The sequence below is a fragment of the Camelus dromedarius genome, chromosome 12, assembly GCF_036321535.1.
Source record: "Camelus dromedarius isolate mCamDro1 chromosome 12, mCamDro1.pat, whole genome shotgun sequence".
NCBI classification, from domain to species: domain Eukaryota; kingdom Metazoa; phylum Chordata; class Mammalia; order Artiodactyla; family Camelidae; genus Camelus; species Camelus dromedarius.
Genome location: NC_087447.1, coordinates 47,474,962 through 47,496,289, shown reverse-complemented (window position 1 = coordinate 47,496,289; position 21,328 = coordinate 47,474,962). Strand labels below are relative to the sequence as shown.

At 50.4% G+C, this 21,328-nt stretch overlaps 1 protein-coding gene across 5 annotated transcripts in view; it reads left to right on the top strand.

Moving 5' to 3' along the window:
- Window positions 1–21,328, top strand: part of ARAP1 (ArfGAP with RhoGAP domain, ankyrin repeat and PH domain 1) — a 61,825-nt gene that overhangs the window by 3,653 nt on the left and 36,844 nt on the right. The window contains exons 1-3 of one of the 5 annotated variants that reach the window (XM_064492671.1): window positions 8,444–8,537; window positions 14,268–14,349; window positions 18,660–19,211. In XM_064492671.1, the coding sequence (XP_064348741.1) occupies window positions 18,703–19,211 (509 nt within the window). In that variant the 5' untranslated portion in view covers window positions 8,444–8,537; window positions 14,268–14,349; window positions 18,660–18,702. Of the gene's footprint in view, window positions 1–8,443; window positions 8,538–14,267; window positions 14,350–18,659; window positions 19,212–21,328 lie in introns of those variants that run through there. The other 4 variants (XM_064492672.1, XM_064492670.1, XM_031460273.2 and 1 more) reach the window with 4 other exon arrangements.

The following is a 21,328-nucleotide window of genomic DNA, read 5'->3' as shown; positions in this document are numbered from 1 at the left end:
TTAATAGTAGTAATAATAATAGCAGTAGCTACTATTTCTTGGAAGTTTACTACATGCCAGGCACTGTGCTAACTAAACGTTTTATGTACTGATTTTATTTAATTCTCAAGAAGTCTTATGGGGTAGGCACTGTTCTCATTTTAGAGATGAGGACTGAGGCCTAGAGAAGTTAAGTGATTTTTCTGAGATCATTTATTATATAGGAGAGCAAGGAGTCTGAATTTCTATTGCTTCACAGTGGGAACCCTGAGTACTGGGAGACACTACAAGCAGAGGAGTCCAACATCCTGTCCTACTCTGCAAACTCCTCACTGGGGTGGCAGGCAGGGACTGGAGGGCCACCTAGACAGGTGACATTACTGGTGACCAGCTGTGGGGATGGGATGCCTGCAAGGGCATCCTGCTTGCAGGCTGGACTGGCTGCTGTCAAAGTCCTAGGTGAGCAGCTCCTGGAGGTCTGCTTACTGCTCTGGTCCTGTCCTGTCCACCCTTGGCTTTGTTGAATACGGTAGTCCTCCTGGATCCCATTTTGCTAAGGAGGAAACAGATCAGTAGAAGTTAAGTGACTCAGCTACACTCTTTTAGCTGAAGGAAGGGAGAGCTGGGACTGGCAGCCAGGCAGGGAGCTCTGAGGCCTGTATTCTACCTGCCCACCTGGGGCCTGGTCAGGGCCTCCTGGGCCTCTGAAGCCCTGAGTTTCCTTCGGATACTGCCCACCCTCTGTTGTCACAGAGTCCAAGTCTTTCTCTCTGACCAAACCAGGAACCTGACTCCTCTCAGTGCCTGGGGTCTGGTACAGTCAGGTGTTTGTGACTAGATGAACAAACCTAGGGAACATGGTTCCAGAGCTAAAAGGCTAAAAAGTAGAGATCAGCTGCGGTCAAGAGTGTGATGCTTACGGCCAAAGGAGCCCAGAGGAGGATTCAGGGGTCAGATTTATCCCCACCGCACCCCAGGATAGAATGTGGCAAAATCTTCCTTCTCCTCATTGTCTTCATTGTTGTGAGAGCAAAAGATTGTGAGGGCAAGGGGGAGGGAGGGGAGGATTGGGCCCTCTTACGGACACTCCTCTGTCCCCATTCCCAGGGTAGGAAGCTGGAAGTCACACCTGGATTCTCAGCTGAGTGGAGCTCCTAGGGGAGCCTGGCCTGGCCCTGCCTCCTTCTGCCCAGGCCGGTGCTGGGGTGTGTCAGCCCCCAGGATAGGGGAGCAGTAGCAGGGCTGAGCTACCATTGCTTATTGCCCTCACCCCCACCTCCACCCCCAGGAGCCTGGGTCTCCTCTGCCATCTTCCCTCCTGCCCCAGAGGGCACTGCCCTGCACCTGGGCCTTCTCTTCTCCCTTCCCTTCCTTCCTACCATAATGCTCGGGCCAGAGCTCTGCCTGTAATCAGGCCTAGAGTCAGGAGCCTTTGGTCTGACCCCAGCATCTGATTCAATGAGAGGCCTTGGCCTGGTCATGGACTCAGGATCCCTGCAGCTTCAGGGAGGGAGCAGGAAGCAGCAGCTCCTGGGACATCCCAGGCTCAGCAGCCTCCAGATGTGGACATGTCAGGACAGGAACCAACCAAACAGGGCAGTGAAGGGTGAGATGGGTCAGGGGGAGGGCTTCTCTGTCCCTCTCTACTCCCACCCTCCCTCTCCCCATATTGGGCAGCTAGGATTTTAGGATTCTGAGTCTAAGCTTCTAGGCATTGGGGATCAAGGATTCTAGGGTTTTATGAGCTGATGATCCCCAGCTTCCAAATTTCCAAAATTCTTGGTTCCAGGAGCCTACCCATCCTTGAATTGGACTGAGTGGATCCTGAGTTGAGGCTGAGCCCTGTGTCACACGTTGGCCGGCTGGTATCAGACAGACAAGGCTTGGAGAGTTTATCAGAGCTGCTTGGGTCAGTGGCTCAGCTAGCCTCCAGGCTCTTTGCAACCACCACTCCCAGCAGGCACACCCAGCTAACACACACCTTTCAAGAGATCTGAGAACCAGATCCTAGAAGGGACTCAGTGGTAACAGAAGAGATAGCCATCTTGGTGAGGGGTACAGAGAGGACAGACAGTGGCCAGGCTTCCACTTCATTTGCTGGTGGTGTGGCTGTTCTCCTGGATACCAGGATGGGTTGAGAGGAGGCCCAGGGAGGGCTGACTGGGTCACAGTAGAGTCTGGACCACACTGCTGGGTGAACTAGGTCCTCCCAGGACCGGCATGGAATGTGGCTCAGCAGGACCAGATCTAGCTTTGGAATATCAGAGCCAGGCTCAAGGACCCTGACTGGTTTGTGGACAGAGCCCTGAACCTGGGAGCCCAAGGGGAGGCCCTGACCCTCCTCAGGGGGCAAGGAGGCTGGGCCTTGGCTGAGGGCCTTGAGTAATTCACCATGCCTCTCCCAGTTCCTTCTCTTGCCCATGTGGGCCTGCGGGCACAGCAGCTGCCCTCAAAGGGTCCTGGGCATGGAGCTGCCCTGTGAGAAGGAGGGCTGTTCCCTCCCCGTGAGGAAAGTGCCCTCTTCCTGGAAGACTTCCTGGCTGGGTGAGCCCCTTTCTGCCACACATTCCTCTGAGGGGCACTGTGTGTGTTCCTGTGTGCACACTTGTGTGCTCTTGGGCCCAGACACATCCTTGGAGGACCCATGCTTTTCCTTTGTGTTGTGGGATCAGCATTCCATGTCCCAGTGGGTTGGTGTACAAGGTGCCTGGCTCTGCACCCATTGACAGGTGAGCTGGGTAAGTCTCTTACCCACTTGAGTGGGAATCTTCATTGTGTGGCCACTGTGTGGTTCTGCAGCTAAAATGTGGCAGTTTGTTCCCAGAGGCCACCGTAGCCTGGTGGGGAGAAAGGGCCTCCCTGAGGGCAAGACTGGGGACTGAGCTTTTCCATATGGCAACAGGACAGCTATGGGGTAGAGTCTCTCTTGTTTGGTGAAGGGGTGCCAGAGCCTCAGCTAAAGGCCTGCCTCTCCACTCAGACTGGGGCTGTTCTCCCTGCTGCCTCCATCTTACCTCTAAAGATGGATTGCTAAGTCTAGGGAGGCCAAAGATCTAGAGAGCGGCTAGTGGTTCTAGTGGTTCTGTTCCAGGACATGAACCAGAACTCTCATCTGCCTCTACTGCCTGTGGCCTGAAAACCCACATTTCTTAGAGCCTGGCTGGCCTAGCCCACTTGGAGATGGGGTGGAGGGGCGGTTACTCCAGTATCTCTGAAGCCACCCAAAGGGAACTATCCCTCCCAGTTCTTCCAAGGAATAGGCTAGAGGAAGGGGATGAGGTGCTAAGGCTGGGGTCCTGGGTCCTGGTCCTGACTTGTGTGGCCCTGGCTAGGTTCCTGTCCCTTTCTAGGGCTCACTTTCCCCTTCTGGAAGTGGGGAGGGTTGGATTAGGTGATTCCTGAATGCCTAAGGAGCAGGTGGTTGGGGATGTGGAGAGCTGAGAAGGCAGGGCAGGGGTCCGGCAGGCATGAGGCTGGAGCTATAACTGGCAGACATGAGCAGGCTGGGAGGCTGGAGGCCAGGTTCCAGCCACACTTCGGCCACTAATTGCAGTGTGACTGTGGGCAAGTCATCACTTGCCTGGGCTACTTGCTCTCCACGTGTAAAATTGGAAGATTTCATTCTATCAATAGATATTCAGTGTCTGCCAACCCTGGGCTGGGCTGGGGATACAGGAGAATCAGACCCTAGTCCTGAGCTTCCAGCCAAGGCTGGGATGAGAGAGAAAGAGAGAGAATATGTGACACAGTCACAGATAGTGACATCCCTGTGTGATCCAGGCTGTGACCATAGTAGTTAGAGACTGCTGCATGGAGCAGGTGACACTTGAACTTGAAGGTAAGGTAGAGAAAGATGTTCCAGGCAGAGAGGACAAGATAAGCAAAGTCCTGGAGGTCAAGTGTCCAGCAGTGAGAGTGGAGGGAAGAAGACTGGAGAGGAGGAAGAGGTGGCAGGAGCCAGATGATGGAGGCCCTTTGAGCCCTGCTGGCTAATGGGGAGTCATGGAAGGGGTAGGGGTTGGTCTTAGAGACTCCTGGAAGTCTGGGATGGTTCTGACCTGCTCCAGCGAACAGTTGAGGGGTAGGTGTCATGAAGGGGTCTGAGGGTCAGGACTTCCCCTGTGTGGGTGAGGGTTCCCCTAGCAGTGTTTATCAGATCAGCCCAGCAGGAAGTGGCCATGGCAACCTCAAAGGTGGGGGGGAAGGGGCAGGCCCAGCCACAGCCGGTTGCCAGGGAACCTGAGTCGAATCTCTCACTCCTAGACCTCCGGACACGAACCTTGAATCTTGACACCTCATCCAGCCATCCCTCACCCTACCCGTGTCACGGCTCCTGTCCCAAGCTCCTGATTGGAATGAGCCAAAGCTTTGTAGATGTCCATTTATCTATTCCCCTAGGAGCCCAACACTTCTCACCACTGGGGATAGGGCTGTGAATCAGACAGACAGTGAACGAATAAATACCTAATATGGTGTCTGCTAGTAATAAGGGGGATGCTGAAAAATGATATGGGATCAGGAGAGAGGGACTGGTGGCACTTTTTTAGGTCGAGTGGTCAGGAAGGAAAGCTGTGCATTTGAGAAGGTGCTGGAAAAGTATGGAAGTGGGTCATGCAGTTGTCTGGAAGAGCATTTCAGGCAGAGGGAGTTCCAGGGCCCAGCCCTGAGGTGGGAGCACATGGAGTGGGTTGAAATAACAGCAAGGCAGGGACAGACCTCACTGGCCTGGTGGGCCTTGTGCTGGCTTTGACCTTTTCTCTGAGTGAGGTGGGAAATCAATGGGGAGTGAGAATGGGTGAAGGGGTACATTCATTCCCCACACATCTGCAAGGTGGAGCCGTCCTAATCCACATTATACAGCTGATGAAACTGAGACTCAGGGAAGTTATGTAAATGCCCAGGTCTCCCAGCAGTAGGACCCCTGTCTGCCTGCCTGCCTGCTGCCCCGTGCTGCTGCCCCGAAGCACCCTGCTCCTCTTCGTGGCTTCCGGTTTGGACAGTAAGGCTGAGTGTCTTAGCATGACCTTCATTGCCCTTCTCAGCCTGCACTTATCCTCCTCCTCCTCCCTCTCCTGCCTGACTGCCTTGCTCCCTGTCCCTTCTGAGGAGATGGAGTGGAAAGAGGGGCTCCTGTGTGATCTTGGGCAAGTTACTTAACCTCTCTGAGGCTCAGTTTCTTCCTCATCTGTAAAGTCCGGCTAAAACCATCAACTTTCTTGACTGTCGTGAGGATTATATGAAACAATCCATGTAGCATGTTCAGCACAGCGCCCGGTGGATGGTAAGCACTCCATAACCATGACGTTTTGTTGTTTTAAGTTGGGATGACTGGTTCAGATAAGTGGGTTAGAATGTTCCCTGTGAGTGAGAGAGAAGAGTCCTGTCTGTTGTCTGATTATAGAGTGGGGGAGGCTGAGGACCCACATCAAATTGGAGGCCAGAGCCAATGGGGCTGTTCCCTGTCTCCCTCTCCCTTCCAGCGCCCACCCTGCCCATCTGGTCACCTCCACCCCGCAACCTAGGAGCTTCCCCTTTCAGGTGCCAGCAGCAAGGGGCCCGCTTATGGCCTGGCTTCTCCATTCTAGGGGCCCCCTAGGGAGAGGGCAGGGTGGGGGCCCCTGTTCCCCTGGGCTGCTTGTTCTGGTTGCAGAGGAGCCCCAGTCTCCCCTTCTGGGTGTGCAGGCCTCAGAGAGGATGGAGTCAAGCGACCTTCCCTTCCCCTCCCCCATCAGGCCAGGGTCAGCCTCAACCCCTCTGGCCTGTGCTGAGGGTGTGACATGACTCTGCTTCTGTCCACTCCCGCTGCCTGGGAGTCCCTTGTCAGCCCTGTTTCTTCCTGTTTCTGCCTCACTTTCGGTGCTAAGAGCTCCCCACCACTCCCCTACAGAGGAGGGGCAGTGGTCACAGAGGAGTGTCTTCCTGGAGTCACCCTGTGGCACCTCAGGCCTCCCCTCTGCCCAGCACCTTGGTGGGGGAGGCGCTCCCTGCCCTGGGAAGTCTCAGCCCCAGAGGGTGTGTTTGTGATGGGGAGGGCAAGGGGGTTGGAGGGGAGGTCTCCACAGATGCTGTGGGGCAGGTTGGGCCACCCTTAAGGCGAGAAGGGTCTGAGCTGGGGCATGAAGAGTGAAGGGTTGGGGGCAAATGGAAGGTGGATGTGGGTCAGGGCTGTGGTTTCAGGTTTGGAGCTCTGTCTTAGGTAGAGGGGTTAGAGGAGCAGGTAGAGGGTACTCTGGCCAAAGGTGAGGGAAGGGCAAGAGGCAGGGAAGAGGGCCCAGGATCAAGCAGGCTGGGGAGGCCTGGGGTGCATGGGGCAGTGGGGAGGGAGAGGAGGAGGCAGTTAGGGGAAGGGGAAGGAGTGGGCCGGAGTGATTCTTTTGGAGTGTTGGTATATGCTAGGGCCGAGGGAGCTAATATGTCATAGACTTTTTGACGAGGCCTAAATTTCAAACCTTTTAACTTCCAGCTCCATTTATGGTGAGTGAAGTCCTTCAGACATCTACCCTGACTCCTCACCCTTACTCCCTATCTGACCCTCTCCAGGGTGGGGCTTGGGCATTACGGGGGCCTGGGTGAGATTGGGGAGAACGTGGGTGCGGGGCAGGGCTAGGGTGGGGTCAGATGCTCTCTAGAGGACAAACCACAGGGACCCTGGAGTCTCATGTTCATAATGGACCTCAGTCTGTTTTCTGTTTGAAAGTCCGTGGGCTACAGCCGGGTCCCTCGTGAGGGGGACATTATTCACTAAGCTGTGTCCTAGACCTTCGGGAGGGTCAGCGGTTGGGGGAGGTGAGCACTGGGGCTCGGTTTCTCGTCCTCCAGTCCAGATGGCCTAGGAAGTCAGCGGTTTTGTTTATGATAGTTCTATTGGTAGTCTATGCGTGTTATATTTAAAATCATAAAGCTACTTTATAATGATGGTTTAGGGGGAACAACCTGGGACAAGCGCAATTCTAATAGACTTAAAATACTTTTTATCATTTTTTCTTCTAATTATGAAAGTGATACGCAACTGTAAAAACTTTAAACAGTACATACATGGAGATTGTAGAAAGTGATAGTCTTTCAAGATTGGAGTGGGAATTAGGGCTAGGCCTGAAATTGAGGTCAGGGATGTCCACTGCCCCTTAGTCTTTAATGTCCATTGGTCATTGAAATTTTTTTATTTATTTTAAAATTTTATTTTATTATTATTGTTTTTTTAATAGAGGTACTGAGGATTGAACCCAGGACCTCGTGCATGCTAATAAGCACCATGCTCTACCACTGAGCTATAACCCACTTCCCCCTCCATTGGTCATTAATAAAACTAGTTTTACATTTTATTAGGGTGATACTGAGAGAGGCTGCCTTGAGGAGGTTGCTAAAATATCCTGCCCTCACCTGGTCCACTGGGTGCACATGTGCGTGCTGTACACTGCCCAAGGGTAGCTGGCTGGGGAGAGCCAGGAGAGGAGGACTGAAACCCAGCCTGTCCTCTCTGCTGCACTACATGCCCTGCTGTGGGGCTCCTGAAGCAAGAGGCATTTTTTCTGATTTGCTCAAAGACCCCACCTTGGTTGGAGGCAGCCCTGCTTTCCCCCGGAGAGGGGAGTGGGTGAGTTCATTGTTGGGTGGGGAATGTGTGGCGTCTGGAGCCACCCAGGAAGAGATCCAGGGGGCAGTGGGGTATCTAGTCGGGAGCCCTGCTGAGGGTTGTGGCTGGAAGCAGGGTGTGGGAGTCTTTGCTGTCTGGGGTAACTAGAACTCCAGGGTGCCGAGGGGTCCAGGCTAGAGCCTGGCTACAGGGCCAGCACCAAGGGCCCTCTGGTAGGCCCCACTGAGGCCTTGGTCATAGGAAGAGGAAGTGTCTGTCTTAGCAGCGGAGGAGTGATGTGGAGTGTGGCCTCTAGGACACACATGGTGGTGTGTCACGGTCATCTGGGTGACAGCTCTGCTTTGTGGAGGGAGAAACTGAGGCTCAGAATGTGACCTGCCCTGCCCAGGGCTTCAGGCAAGAAATGATGGAACAAGTCCAGGAACCTGGACTTGCCTGCTTCCTAGGGGGGACAGGGCTCTGGCCTGGAGCCAGTGGCCTCCAGCTCCCCACCAGATAGCTGAGGCAGCTCTTTAAACACCCAAGCCCTGGGGAGTTAAGACACAGTCCTCACTGCCCTGAGGATGGCTCCTTATCAGCCCCCACTACTTCTAGGACCCCAGAGGACAGGCCACATCATAGATGGGATGGGGCAGAAATCTCTTACCTGGGCAAGTGACAGGGCAGAGATTCGGGGCTGGGGTTAGAGCAGCCAGTGGCTACCAGTCCCTGAGAGACAGAAAATGGGCTTCTTGGTCCAGGGGTTAGTCAGCTGCCTGAGGGCTGCACCTGCAGCTTGGTCTGACAGGCCTGGAGGGAGCTGGCTTCTGCAGAGGGGCGGGGGCCACTTCTGCACCCTCCGGTCCCAGCCCCCACCCAGTTCCTCATATCTAAGGGAAGTGTCTCCAGGTCCTCTTGCCTGCGTTAGCAGAGTCCTGAGAACAACAGCCAGGAGGGCAGCAGAGGAAGGTGCCCCTGCCCACAGGTATCACATGGTGATTGGGGGGCACGTGGGGGTGGAGGGGTGGGCAGCATGGAGATCTGGGCAGTTGTACACAGTCAGGTTGTTGGTAGGGAGCGTGGGGACCGAAGGCTGTGTGTGTGTTGGGTGCAGATCTGCCCTTTGGCTGCTGAGTGGGGCGGGAGGTGTGTGTCCCCAGAGGCTGTGCGAGGTGCATGTCTGTGGTAGGGGTGGGATGTGGTTAGTGGAGCTGGGCCTGGCTGAAGCTAGACCTGTGCTGCTCCTACCTAGTTCCTGTATAGAGAGCTCTGAGGGCTTTCCTGAGGTCTGGGTGCGGCGGTCCCTGCCCAGCCTGCCTGGGGCAAGAGGATGTGAGGGGGAAGATTGGGGTGGGGGGGATGAGCATAGGCCTCAGGTCCAGACCCCTAGGCCTATCTTCCTCCCCTTCCACTCCCCCTTCCCCTCACCGGGCCTTCCCGTGAGTCCAGAGCGCAGCTCTGTGAAGAGGGGGCTCTAAAGATGCTGTTGGGGAAGAAGGGTCCTGGTCAAGGGGACTCCCGAGCTGAGTGTGGAAGAAGTTAGGACCTTCAAGACCGCCTGATCCAGGCCTGACTCATTCATGCAAATCAGAATGCAAAGGCAGCTCACACCCCCATGGGCCACCTAAAGGCAGATCCCTAAACCTCTCTGGGTGTCTGTCACTGCTGTCCTTTCACATCCCACATTCCTGCCTCACTGAACTTTCCCCGTCTCTGGATCTGCCAGGTCCTTTCCCATCCCTGGGCCTTGCACTCAGTTCTCTTTGCTTGGAAGTGCAACCTCCTACTTATCCTTCAAGGCCCAGCTGAGGAAGTACCCTCCAGAAGCCTCGCTGACTCCATCAGACAGTCACGTCCTCGGAAGGCCCTGTTGGCTCTAGCAAGTGACATGGGCAAGTTTCCACCTCATACAGCTTCCATGAAATGGGGTAAAAATCCCAAGCATGCGGAGCACTCAGGTGAAGGTGGACATCTAGAAGGGACTAGGGGTGTGGTGGATATTTAGAAAACGAAGGAAGTGGGAGCGTGCCTGTCCTTAGCTCAGGCTTGGGGCCACCTTCCTGTTGGACTGTCAGAAGTGGGCAGGGATGGCGTGAGAGAGATGCTAGGCTGGCATAGAGAAGGGGTAATGAGATTTAAACTCTGCCCTTGGGGGTTGGAATGGTAGTTAGTTAAGGAAGGGCAAAAACTTTGGCTTCAGCAAGAGGGACTCAGGCAAGACTTGAAGAAGGACTGGCTGGCAAGGATTAGAGGGATTCCAAACACCCCTTACTTACCCCTGGACTTGAGTGCCCTTGTGAGCCCAGCCAGGTCTGGGCTCTACTGTGGAGGGCAGGGGGACAAGAAAGGATACAGACTCTCAGGATACCCCAGGCCAGTTTAGGAATTGGGTGGAGATGGACTTCCATGAATGGGACAACCAGGGACAGAGCAGGAGCAGCGCTGAGCTGCGTGGCTCAGCCACTGAGGCCTAGGAGCCGAGGGGGTGGTCAGGGAGGACATTCTGGAGGAGGCAGCCTGGAATCAGTAACTGAATGTGGAAGGATGTGGTTCATTTACTCACTGTCAGCAGACAATTTCAGGGACTCCCATGTGTCAAGCTGGTGCCTGGTGCAAAAAGTGAAATGGAGGGAGTGGTGGGCCAGCCCAGCCTGGCCAGGTCTTGGGGCATGTCCTGACACTTGGGCAAGTCACTTCCTCCCTGTGGGTATTTCTTCATCTGTAAACAGCAGGGCTAGAGCAGGTCGAAGGACTGGTTGAGGAGCTGGACTTGAGGGCGCTGGGAACCATGAAAGGGCTTTGAGTAGAGAGGTGCTGGAGAGAGACAGGGGAGAAGCAAGGACAGGGTCAGGTGGTTAGGTGTTGAAGCCTGAGCTGAGCCCTGGGGGTCGGGTGGGAGGGAACCCTCCAACTTGTGGTCATGCTGTCGCAACAGGATGACACTCTCCTCTGCCTGGTCCCTGCTTCCCTGGGGGTGTAGACTCAGTGATGTGTGAAACCTCCAAACCAGGGCCAGGATTAGAGTGGAGCAAGTGAGGCACTTGCCTTGAGTGCAAAATATAAGGCAGACAGGGGGTGACCAAACGGCTCAATAATCAAGGTAAATAATATTTTAAGCAATTTTAAAAAAAAATCAAAATTAATGAAAAAATCCAAGGTAAAAAAATCAAAAGTTTAAGTAAAGAGGTTTAATATTGCTGATTTTTTTCTTTGTCTCAGACTCTAGCATGGCTCAGCAGGGCACTGCTCCAAAATCCTTTTTTCAGGGAGTTGCTTCCTCCAGGAAGCCTTCCCTGGCCCCCAGCCTGGTAAGGGCCCCGTGGGCAGTTTTTGCTGGCTGGTTGGTATCCACTCCCTCAGCCAGATACTCCTGGAGGGAAGGTCCAGGTCTGAGGTCTGGCTCATGCTTCCGACACCTTGACTGAGGCTGTGCCAGTGCGGAGTCCCAGAGTCTGACTTTGGCCTGAAGCCTTTAGTGCAGGAATAGGAACTTGAGAGAGGCCAAGGAAGGGGCTAGACCCTCCTCAGGGACAGAGGTGGTTTCCTGTTTCCCAGCTCTGGTAATTCCAGTAGCACGATTGGGGCCGTCATCCATCAGCCCCTGTTAAACCCTGAGAACAGTGCCTGATCTGTCGCAGTTGCTTTGTGAGAGCTCGTTGTCACCTTCCAGAGGCAGTGAGCAGAGTGGTTAAGAGTCTGGAGCTGCACCATCCAGCAGAAATGTAATGCCAGGCAACAGATGCAGTTTAAAATTTTCTGGTAGTCACATTAGAAAGAAACAGGTGAAATTACTTTTAGTCATACATTTAATCCAAAATATCCAAAATACTATAATTTCATTATGTAATGAATAGAAAAAATTATTGAGGTATTTTATATTTTTGTCTTTTGTATTAAATCTTTTCATAAAACATTTTTTGTTGAGTTATAGTCATTTTACAATGTTGTGTCAAATTCCAGTGTAGAGCACAATTTTTCAATTATATATGAACATACATATATTCATTGTCACATTTTTTTCACTGTGAGCTACCACAAGATCTTGTATATATTTCCCTGTGCTATACAGTATAATCTTGTTTATCTAGTCTACGTATGCCTGTCAGTACCTACAGATTTTGAACTCCCAGTCTATCCCTTTCCACCCACCTCCCCCTTGGCAACCACAGGTTTGTATTCTATGTCTATGAGTCTGTTTCTGTTTTGTATATACCTTCTCCTCCTCCTCCTCCTCCTCCTCCTCCTCCCCTCCCCCTCCCCTCCCCCTCCCCCTCCTCCTCCTCCTCCTCCTTCTTTTTAGATTCCACATATGAGCGATCTCATATGGTATTTTTCTTTCTCTTTCTGGCTTACTTCACTTAGAATGACATTCTCCACGGACATCCATGTTGCTGCAAATGGCATTATGTTGTCATTTTTATGGCTGAATAGTATTCCATTGTATAAATATATCACATCTTCTTTATCCAGTCATCTGTTGATGGACATTTAGGCTGTTTTCATGTCTTGGCTATTGTAAATAATGCTGCTATAAACATTGGGGTGCAGGTGTCTTTTTGAAGTAGGGTTCATTCTGGATATATGCCCAGGAGCAGGATTCCTGGGTCATATGGTAAGTCTATTCCTAGTCTTTTGAGGAATCTCCATACTGTTTTCCACAGTGGCTGCACCAAACTGCATTCCCACCAGCAGTGTAGGAGGGTTCCCTTTTCTCCACAGCCTCTCCAGCATTTTTGTCTTTTGTATTAAATCTTGAAAATCCAGTGTGTATTGTATACAGGACACTTCATTAAGTAGCTGCATCTGGAGTGTTCATTAGCAACCAGATATGGCTACTACTGGTTACTGTATTGGACAAAGCAGGTCTAGACTATATTCAGATTGCCCCTTCCCAGCTGTGTGACTTTGGGCAAGTTACTTAACCTCTCTGTGCCTCAGTTTCTTCATCTTAAAGTATGAGATATGTCCCTCAGGGTTGCCATGAGGATTAAATAAGTTAATAAAAAGTGCTTTAGATACCTGGCATATAGTAAGGACTATTTATGTTGTCTTTTTTTTTTAAGTTTTATAAGTCATTTATTGAAGTAGAACTTACATTCAATAAAATTCACCCCAAAATTTGACACATGCAATCATCACCATAATCAAAGTGTACAACAGTTCTTCGAAACTCCCCCAAGCCCTTTGCAACAAACTCCTCCCTGACTCTTAGGAATCCATTGATCTGTTTTCTGTCAAAGAGATCAATTTTAATCATTAGAATGATCTATTATAGACAAAATTGTAAGCACACAAAACCAAGTATTTAAAAGGATACCTTGGAACATATAATCTTTAAAATAGTCAAAAGAATGGGGTTTAAAATTAAAGTGGTTGACAAAGTTGTTTTAAGATAGGCGTTACTGTGTCAAGCTTCAGGCTGGGTGGGGCTGGTTGGTAGAAAAACTATTTTAAATAAAAGAATTGAATTCTACAGAAATTTGTTATGGGGTAGATATATGTTCTTACAGATATTTGGTACCTTCCAAAAGTTCACTCCTTTTACCATCATGAAAGGGACAAAGAAAGCAAAAGCCTCTATTCCATATATATCAATCATCACATGTTCAAACACACCTTATCTTCTTGAAAAGCTTCTTTCAATCACGAGCCCTGAAGTTTGTCAGCATCTTGAACTGGACTGAGCTGAGTTGTGCACCGTGGCAAAAAGCTATTTAGGTTGTCTTATAAAATTCTTTTTTTAAGTCATTATTTGAGTAGCACTGCCATTTTTTGCCAGATCTTTCTGAAGTACTCATTACTTAAATTTTATTTTTAAAGAACTCACCTTTAAAACATACCTATTTTAGCCCCATCTTAAGAAGTAATTGTGGAGTCTACTTAAGATAAATACCTAACTGGTAAATTTTAAAAGTTCACCAGTACCCCTAAAGCCATCACACAGAGACCAGCAGTATGCAGTTGTCCCTGCCCTAGTGTCAGGAACTGTGGTTCTGCCCCAGACCTGCCCCTTCTACCCACCCTCTCCAACAGAGCCCAGGCCCTCTGAGCTTGCTGGTGGCCTGCCCTCAGGGATGGCCTCTTCTTTCTCCTTCTGCCTGGAAATACCTTCTTTTGGTCCCCTACACACGGTTAGGAGCAGAGCCCCTGAGGTCTCATGCCCCTGCCTCACCCATCCCACCCCATGGCTCCCAGGCTTAGTGGATAGGGTCCTGTCACCCCGGGTCTCCTCAGGGTTCCTCACCTCTCTGAGAGTCTCTGCATCATGGGGGCCCTGCCTCAGTCATGGAGGATGCCCAGTGTCCTGCCTAGGGGCAGTCCAGCCTCCTGGCAGGCCTGACAGCCCCTACCACAACCCACCCCCTACACGTCCCAGCACTGGTCCTAGAGGAGGGCCAGAGAGTGGGGAGTCTTGACTCTCTTTTTCCTCCAGCTCTGGACAGGTCATCTGTCTGCCTCCTCGCCCCGCTGGAGGGCCTTCCTCCTTCTAACCATCGCCTGGCTTCTGTTAGACTCCCTGAACTCTCCCCTCCTCTCCTTTCCTTTCTCTACCCTCTTCCCCAGCTCTCACTTTCTTCCTTCTCTTTCCTTTTCCGCATCCCTCTCCCCTTTCTGCTTCCCCCCTCCCCATTCCTCCCACCTCCTCTGCCTCCAGCATCCAGCTGCTCAAAGTGGCCTTGCCTCATGGACTTTCTCCTTTACCCTATCCTTGCAGCTTCCATCTCCAGCCAAGATGAAGAGCCATTCAGAGTAGCTGCTGCCTCTGGAGGACCCCAGCATCCTGGGCTGCCCAGCCGGTGAGTCAGAGGTGGGAAAGGGGGAGCCGGGCTGGGTAGGGTAGGCTAAACCCCAACATTGAGGTGGAGGAGGTTCGTGGAGGTGAGACCTGCGGTCCTTATTTTCTATTTTGAAAACTGCAGTTGAGAGACAGAGAGAGGGTGAGGCCAGAGATCTTGCAAAGAGCCTCCCAGGAAAGCACTGTAGGGGTGGGGCCGGGCTGGGACCAGTGGGTAGGGTGTCTGGTGTCTATCTGTTGACTTGATTCCCTTCCGTGCCTGTTCACTTACGGTCTTTTTCTCATCTTTTTTAGTCTCAGATGATCATGTTATCTTTCAAATTGTATTTATTTTTGGGAAAATTGCATAAGGATTTAAAGATTCAGGGGCTATAATGAAAGGTAACCCTTCCTCTCTTGTCCTCCCTGCTGCTGGATCTCCTCCCCAAAAACAGTTTCTTGTACACCCATCGAGTAGTCTGTGCTTCTGGGTGCATATGCACATACGTATGCGTTTTCTTTTTTCTTTAACCCAGATGTTTACATAATAAAACACTGTTCTGCACCTTGCTTTTCTACCCAGCATTACATCTTTAATAGCATTTAATATGAACTTTAGACTCTGCCTGTGGGTAATTTCAGTTGGGATTGTGTTAGTTATAGCTTAACCCTGGAAAAATCGATGTCTTTATAATGTTAAGACCCAGTTCATCCAAGAACATTGAATGTATTTCTGTTTGCTTGTGTCTTCCTTTGGGACACTCAGGAGCCTTTTTTAAAAATTCTCGTAGTTAAAAAATTTAGGTGATAGAGAAAGATGTAGAGTGAGTAGTCTCTCTCTACCTGGAGGTGGGTTTCCTGGGAAGCTGAAGGGGCCCAGGGAGGGCCCGGGCAGCGTGTGCACGTGGTCGTGTGTTTCTGTAAATTTTTACAGAAGTAAGATACTCTTTTTGTTACATAAAAATAGTTGTAATTTATGTATGTAGTGTATGTTTAGCTAGATCGCTTTGCTGTACACCTAAAACTAATCTTGTAAATCGACTACAATGAAAAATAAGAATAAAAAATTTTTTTTAATTAAAATAACAATTGACATATAACATTATATTAGTTTCAGGCATACAACATAATGATTCAGCATTTGTACATATTGGAGAATGATAAGTGAGATATTCTTGTATTCTTTTTCTGAACGAGGACAGTCAGATTGGGTTAGCTGCAGGCCCCAGGAAGTCTGGCAGTGTCTGCTCCCGCCTGTCCCCACAGCCCTCAGTTTTCCTCCTCTGAGGCAACAAGTGGCGCCTGTCTCCTGTGTATCTTTTCAGAGATATCTTATGCATTTACCAATAGACACATACTGATCTATTTTCTCCCTTCAGGGTTGTTGTGCTTTTTCCCCCACAGAAAAGGCAGAATGTTTTATAAACTGTTCTGTATTTTCTTTAGTCACTTAACACATGCGGAGGTCATCCCTCATCAACATGTAAGGAGTTTCATTCTTTTTTTAGAGTTTCCTCATTTTTCTGCAGTCACTTAGCAACACATTTTGGAGGTCATCCCACACCAGTACATAGGAATTTCCTCATTTTCTGTGGCTCAGTATTCTTCTATATGACTACACTGTAATTTAGTTAATCATTCCCCGACTCATGGATATTTTGGTTACTTCCAACCTTTTGTTATTATACAAACACTGTGGCCAATTACCAATGTACGTCACTTTGGACACACGTCAGGAAGACTGCAGGGTGAGTGCCCACGGATGGCTGGTTCAGAGGGCACAGAAGTATTGGGATTTTCAAAGCTCCCATGGCATTGTCCTTCCCAGAGGCGCTGCCCCTGCCAGGGAGGGGAGTGCCTCACTCTGTCACTGCTCAGTGTGGGGAGGTTAAGTTCCTTCTCATGTGTTTAAGAACTGTTTATATTTTCCTTTCTGTGAATTGCTCTGTTCATGTTCTGTGCCCACTGTTCTGTTAGGTTATTGATCTATTTCTTATTTATAGGTGCTTTTCAAGCTTTAGGAAAATTAGCCTTATGTTTTGTGTATAAGTGACAGCCCCCTAGTTTGTCATTTCTCTCTTAGCTTTACTTATATTGCCCTTTTTTTTTCCTATCATGAAAGAATGTTTGTTTTCTGTATAGTTGGATATTTTACTCTTTACTTTATCCTTCTGGATTTGTATCATTTCCAGAGGACTTTAAAAATCCTCTCATGGTTTTATTTTTATAGTGAAATCTTTGATCCATTTATAATTTATCCTGTTGTAAAGTGTAGGAGTCCCCGCGTAGATTGCCCCACAGCTGTCCCAATTTAATAATCCACTTTTTCCACCGTTGAGTTTGAGATGCTACTTTTATTGTGTACTAAATTCTTAAATGTATTTGGGTCTATTTTTGAACTTTCTGTTTTGTTTAATCAATCTGTCTGTTCAAGTGCTAGTAACCTGTACTGTTTTAATTACCATAACTTCATATTTTAATATGTGGTAAGGCTGACTGTCATTCTTCCTTTCCCCGACTCCCCTACTTCCAGAAATTTCCTGACTCTTCCTGCTTGTTTGTTTTTCCACATGAACTTTCACATCAGCTTGTCTAGTCACCCCCCCCCCAGCAATTCTGTGCGTTTATTTAATAGGATAGAGGATGTTTATGAATTAACTTAGACTATCTTTGTGATCTTCTCTATCCAAGAGCATATTGTGTCTATTTGTCCACCTCTTCTCTTTGCCTCTCAATAACATTCCACATTTTTCTTCCTATGGAGCCTGAATGTTTCTTATTAACTTTATTCTTGGTTTTTATTTTGTGATGCTGTAGTAAATGAGGTCTTTCATCCTGGTTTCTACCTGTTATTGCTTATAAATACTGATTCTGTTATATTAGTTTTGAACTGAGCTATCTTAGAAAATTCTTTTGTTTGTAATAGTTTCTCAGTTGAACTCCTTGGGTTTTCCAACTCAGAACTGATATTATTGTTAAATAGTAGATAATTTATCTCTTTCCCATTCTCCCCTTTTTTAAACTGAAGTGTAATTGAGTTACAGTGTTGTATTAGTTTCTGGTGTACAGCATGGTGATTCAGTTAGATGTATAAATATATATGTATTCTTTTTCACTACAGGTTACTACAAGCCATTGAATATAGTTCCCCGTACTATACAGTAGGAACTTGTTGTTTCTCTGTCTTGTACATAGTTGTTGTATCTGCTAATCCCAAACTCCTAATTTATCCCTCCCTCTCCCCTTCCCCCCTGGTGACCGTAAGTTTGTTTTCTATGTCTGTGAGTCTCTTTCTGTTTTGTATCTTCTTTCCCAATTTGTATACCTCTCACTTGTTTTTGTTGTCTGGAACTTGCAGAGTAGTGTGAATAATGACGATGGTGATGATAATGGAAGTTTTTCTATTGTTTTTCCATTAAGCAAGATGCTGGTTTTTATTTTAATGAAGTATCAGTCTATTTCTGTTTTACTAAAATTTTTGTTTACATGTGCTAGATATTGAGTTTTATCATATGCCTCTTTAGTATCTGTGGAGATGATCAGATGACTTTTTTCTTTTGATCTGTTAATCACTGCTTTACACCGTCTGTTTCTTGACTCCTGCCAAGCCAGGATCTCTTGAGTATAGGAATGGGACCTGAGTCCCCATTGCCCTGTGCAAGGCTATTTCAAAAAAACAAACAAACAAATGAATGGCCTTTCCTATACCTTCCCCGCTTTCTCTTCTTGGTGATGGGAGGGGTTACTCATTCGCAGGGCCAGGACCCCAGAGGCTATGTGATGCTGACTTGACTCACCTCCTGGAGTATCCTGCTTCCTCCAGGGGCATGGAGATGGGGTGAGGCTCAACCCACAGCCTGGGCCTGCAGGGGGATCAGCAGTGGTGTCCCTCAGTGCCACTCATGCTCGTTAACTCTTGGGCCTGGCCCTCAGCTGGGAACTGGTACCTCGGAAGGAATTGGGTCCTTGCTGGGGTCTTGCAGAGGCAGGAGAGCATGTGTGTGCAGACACAGCCACAGCAATGGCCAAGGCTGTGGATGGGGCTTAGGGATGGTACCAACTCTGGAGGTCCTGGAGGGCTTCCTAGAGGAACTGGATTCTAGGAAGCCACAGGGGTGGGGTGAGGGTTGAGGTGGCAGGTTTCAGGCAGAAGAATAAGCCTGTGTGTTCAGAGACCTGGCAGTACCTGGCCTTGCCTGATACATGGGGCCCAGGGGAAAAAGCCCAAACACAGAGCTTACCCCATGGCACGAGAGTTCCATGGAGAGTTGCTGATCAGGACCTATGCCTGGGCAACCATGCCTCTGACCTGTGCCCATCTGTCTATTCCAGGTCTGGACAGAGCCCTGCTGGTTAGCCTCTGCTGGCTGGAACCATGGCAGAGGCCGGGGATGCAGCCCTGTCTGTGGCTGAGTGGCTGCGGGCACTGCACCTGGAGCAGTACACCAGGCTCTTCGAGCAGCATGGACTGGTGTGGGCCACAGAGTGCCAAGGCCTCAGCGATGCCCGCCTGGTGGACATGGGCATGCTACTCCCCGGCCACCGCCGCCGCATCCTGGCTGGCCTGCTCCGTGCCCACACGCCCCCAGCCCCTGCACCCCGCCCTACCCCTCGGCCTGTGCCCATGAAGCGTCATGTCTTCCGCTCACCACCTGTGCCTGCCCCTCCACCGGAGCCACTGCCTACCACTGGAGAGGATGAGGGGCTCCCCACTGCCCCACCCATCCCACCCCGGAGGAGCTGCCTTCCGCCTGCTTGCTTCTCAGCCCCATCCACAGCTTCCCCAGACCCTGTGCTGCCCCCACTGCCCGCCAAGCGGCACTCGGCAGAGCTAAATGTTCCACCCGTGCCCCCCCGCACTGGGCCCTTCCGCCTGCTGGTGAGGTGAGTGGATGCCATCCAGGGCAGGAGGGACGTGGGCAGAGGACCTAGAAGGTGGAGGGGGAGTTTGTGACCTTTGGCACTGGGATAAGAAAGGCACCTTAGTGGAGGGAACAGCATGTGCAAAGCTCAGATGTGGGAAGCACCATCCAGGGCACTCTGAGCAGACAACGTGGCTGAACTGCCACGTGAGTGAGGGTAAGGCTTGTGGACGATGCTGCTGGGGGATGCTGTGAAGGCTGGTGGGGAGCCAGGGAGATTTCAAGCAGTGATTGGATGAAAGCTGAGTACTGAAAGCATGGCCCTGGCTGCAGGTGAGGTTGACAGGGGAGGAGGCTGGGAGAACAATGAGAGGGCACTGGGCCAGGTTGGAAGTCCCCACCTAGGCTGTGCTAACAAGACTGGAAAGAAGTAGGCAGATTGGAATGAGAGATGGGCCCTAGAGTGCACAGAACTTGGGATGGCCTGGGCCTCAGCAGAGAGGGCACAGGGAGTCATGTGACACCCAGACTTCCATCTTGGGTAGATAGCGGTGCCATCCTGATCTGGGACCCAGGGACAGAAGGGAGTTTGGGAGGAAGTCTGTAGTTCAGTTTGGTGCCTAGTGAGTGTGAGATACTGGGAGACCAGAGTGCACTTCTCAAGTCAGGAGGTAGCATTGTGGCAGAAATGGAGAGCCTAGAATGAAGAACTGGCCCTGGTGGACGCAGCAACCACCCAGGGCTGGTGCCTGTGCCCGTCTTCCCTGTTCACATTGCTCCTGCCAGATGTCACCAGATCCTGGAGACACTTCTCAGGCCACATCCTACTCACCTTCCCTCTTCCTCAGAACTGTTTTCTCCCCTCCCAGCTCCTGGTACTCCTTGTTTTCTTGAGTTTCCTCCTACTTCTGTGGATGTTCCATTTTAACCTCCTTCCATATGCCCCCCGCTTCCTGCCATTTGCTAGGGTTCCCAGCCAGTGGGAGCATCCCAGCTGTGGCTGACATGTATTCAGAGGTGTAATGGAGCTTTATTGCAGCTCTTGGGCCAAGTCAGGCTAATCTCGGAAGGCTTCTTAGAGGAGGAAGGGATGTACAGAGAGAGTTCTCCTGGTCCCTATTATTGTTGGGCACTGTGCTCGGTGCTTTGCTTACATAATCTTGTTTGATCCCTGCTCAAGCCTTCTGGGGCATTTGTGTCCTGTTTTCAAACAGAAATTAAGGCTCAGAGAAAGGAGGGGAGCACTGGCCAGATCTACGCTCGGGGAGCCCCTGTGGGAAGGGTCTGGGAGGCTTTCCTCATCCAGAGGGGCATTAAGTAAAGAGACCTTGAAGGCCAAGCTGCAGTGTTTTGAGGTTTGATTGGTGGAACACAAAAAGGGTTTGTTATTCCTTTCCTGGGTTCATACAATTGGGAGCTGTACTAGGGTCCCCTAGGAGCCTGGCTCATAGCCTAGACTGAGTTTCCTGGTGCCACTGCACCCTCTAGTGGCCACTCTGCTGCATGCAGAAGTAATTTCTGTTTCCTTTAACTCCATCATCTTAACTCCAAGATGGAGAGAGAGAGAGTGCACGTGTATGCACGCGCGTGTGCCTGTCTGCCTGCCTATCCATCTGTCTGCCTGTCTCTGAGGGTTGAGAGTGGATGAAAAAGGGCAGGAGGCAGGGCCCTGTCCATAAGAAGCTCATGAAGGCTAAAGAGGCAAAAACCCCAGTTGAGGATGGAGGCCTGCTTAGGAGGCAGGATAGCTGGGCATGCCCAGCTGGCTGTGACTCTGAGTAGAGCCTTTTTCCCCATCAGGTGTCCTCCTTAGCCAAGGAGGCCCTCCATGGCCCTTCTGATACTAACATCTGAGTTCAAGAGACTTTCTGGTTAGAGCAAGGTCCTATCTACACCCCAAGGTGCCAGACCCTTCTCTTGGATCCTGTCTGAACTTAGCCAACATCTGGAAAAGACCAAACTCCTGACCATGGGAGGACCCAAAATTCATTCCACGTTGAGAGAATTTGTAGGCAATCATTCCTCACAATTTGGAGCTATTCCTTAGGGCAGAGTATGGTGGGAGGTGAGCTGGCAAGCCTGGCTTCCTGTGTCCTGGGGTTTTTGACATGTGGAATTGTGGGCATCTGCAGTCCTACC